Source organism: Antrostomus carolinensis, unplaced genomic scaffold, assembly GCF_000700745.2.
Source record: "Antrostomus carolinensis isolate BGI_N321 unplaced genomic scaffold, ASM70074v2 scaffold15608, whole genome shotgun sequence".
Taxonomy (NCBI): domain Eukaryota; kingdom Metazoa; phylum Chordata; class Aves; order Caprimulgiformes; family Caprimulgidae; genus Antrostomus; species Antrostomus carolinensis.
In genome coordinates, this window is record NW_010332412.1 from 20,662 (window position 1) to 22,739 (window position 2,078).

A 2,078-nucleotide genomic window follows, 5' to 3' on the forward strand; every position below is an offset into this window, starting at 1 on the left:
TTGGCTATCTGCATGTAGCCATCAGCATCTTACAGCGGTTGTTTTTGGCACAGCTTTTGCATCTGGAATACAAATTTGCAGCACAACCTAGAAAGGTCTCTTAGTATCCCCAGCCGACTCTTTCAATTACCCGTCTTTTCCTTATCCTTCTCTGGAGATAAATTAGCTAAAACCACTGTGATTTACCAACTCTAGTTCTTTCACTGTACATCTCTTTAATCTAAGGCTGTGTGAGACCAGATCAGTCCCTGGCGACTGTTGCTCCCCTCCAGGCTACTATTAGGCTTCCCACTGTTGTTTAAACTGGTGAAGTTAAAACAACAGGGTGAAACACTTAAATTATATTTTTCTCAGAAGTCTCCCAAGTCTTAACTATTCTATTTGTTACTGTAGGGCATAAAACATCACTGTCACATCAAAAACTTCTTGCTTATTATCTGAGTTTCCCCCAAAAAACGGTTCTCAAAGGGTGCCTTTGATTATCACTCACAGCTTCCTTCCCCGACAGTAGTCTATAGGATATGTATATATGTGGTTATATACATGAGGGTGTATGTTCATCCTTGAATGAAATGCTATAGACAGAGGAAATTAAGATTAACCTGTGTACACAGCAGCAACATCAAATACATACTTTTTCTTTTTTCCTACCTAGTTTGAGCAGTTTGAAAGCACTATTGGGTTTAAGTTGCCAAATCATCGTGCTGCAAAGCGCTTATGGAAAGTGTGTGTTGAGCACCATACATTTTTCAGGTATGTGGATTTCTTTTCCTAACATTGTGATATAAAACACAACAGAAAAGACCATTTCTGTCAGCAGATACAAAGCTCTTCAAATCAAATTGTCTTTTTGATCACAATGTATCTCTGAGCAGACAAGGGAAGTTTATTGCTTCTTCAAAATTTGAAATGTTTCACCCAAATTATTCATACTATTTCAGATAGATACTGAATGTTTAAAATCACCATATGGTCCCAATTAATCATACTGCTTTATCTGTGCCATGATATTTTCAGCCACTGTAATTAAAGAGATGAAGGACTCTGCTGTACTTTTTCACATATGCTTGTATAGGGAGAACAACTTATATGGAAAGTTACTGGGGGATGTGGGTAAGAGGTTAAAAGAAAAAGGAGATTTTTATTTAACGACATAAGATAATACAAACAGTAGTTGGTGAATACCCAATCCATAGCTGCAGTTTTTGTATTACTGAGGAATTTTGCATGTATGTTTTTGATATCTAAGAAGACCTGAGAAAAGTTTGCAACAGTGGAATAAATGCTGTAATTAGTTTGTGCTGAGATAGTCAGCAAGGAGATATGTAGCAACGAGAACCCAAAAGGGTGAAATTTTCAGTGGCGTGAAAGGGCATCCAGCCCTTAAAAACCCCTCTCAAGATGTTTGGGAGGACTGAAGAATTTCTCTGCTTCCCTAAATCTCTTGGTTCAGGCTGTCTGTATGTTCATATGAAGTGCGGTCTTAGTAGCAAAAAATCTAAAAGGAAGTCGAGTGTGCAATTTTGGAGGGTTTTCTGATTTTTAATGGAAAATCAATGTCTAAAGCATAAACTCCATAGCAGGAGAATGGCTTCTTCAGCAAACTCCAGTTGCAGAAATACAGAGTGTGGGAAGGCTCTAACCTGAAAAATGTCTGCATCCCTGTGAATGAATTCTGCCCTGCATTCATTTGAAATCTGTTCTGGCCATGTCTTCAGCGTAGTAGCACTGTCATAAATTTCAAGTATAAGAAATCTGTCACTCATCTGTGTTTCAGCCCAGCTCGGAGTCCTTGATACAAGGAACACCTTATTTTTAGTTTTGGTGATGAGAAAATAATAGATCTGATTTTAAAGCAGGAGTGATTCTTACCTGTTGGGAAGAACTCAGCTCTTCAAATGCATTAGCTGAGCAATTTTTTCATGGTGCATGAGGGGCATCCTTTGATTCTCTTTTAGCCTGTGCTAGTTTAACTCAGCTGGCAGACAAACAAGACATAGACACTTGCAGCCGCCCCGCCCCCTTCCCCCACCCCACCAGGGAATCGGGGAGAGAATTGGAGGAGGAAAGATAAGGAG

At 39.2% G+C, this 2,078-nt stretch overlaps 1 protein-coding gene across 1 annotated transcript in view; it reads left to right on the plus strand.

Annotated features, from left to right (window-relative positions):
• EPB41L3 (erythrocyte membrane protein band 4.1 like 3) overlaps positions 1-2,078 on the plus strand; it is a 40,502-nt gene that overhangs the window by 12,084 nt on the left and 26,340 nt on the right. Inside the window, exon 7 of the mRNA XM_029086362.1 lies at positions 656-753. Within this exon, the coding sequence (XP_028942195.1) occupies positions 656-753 (98 nt within the window). The remainder of the gene's footprint in view (positions 1-655; positions 754-2,078) is intronic.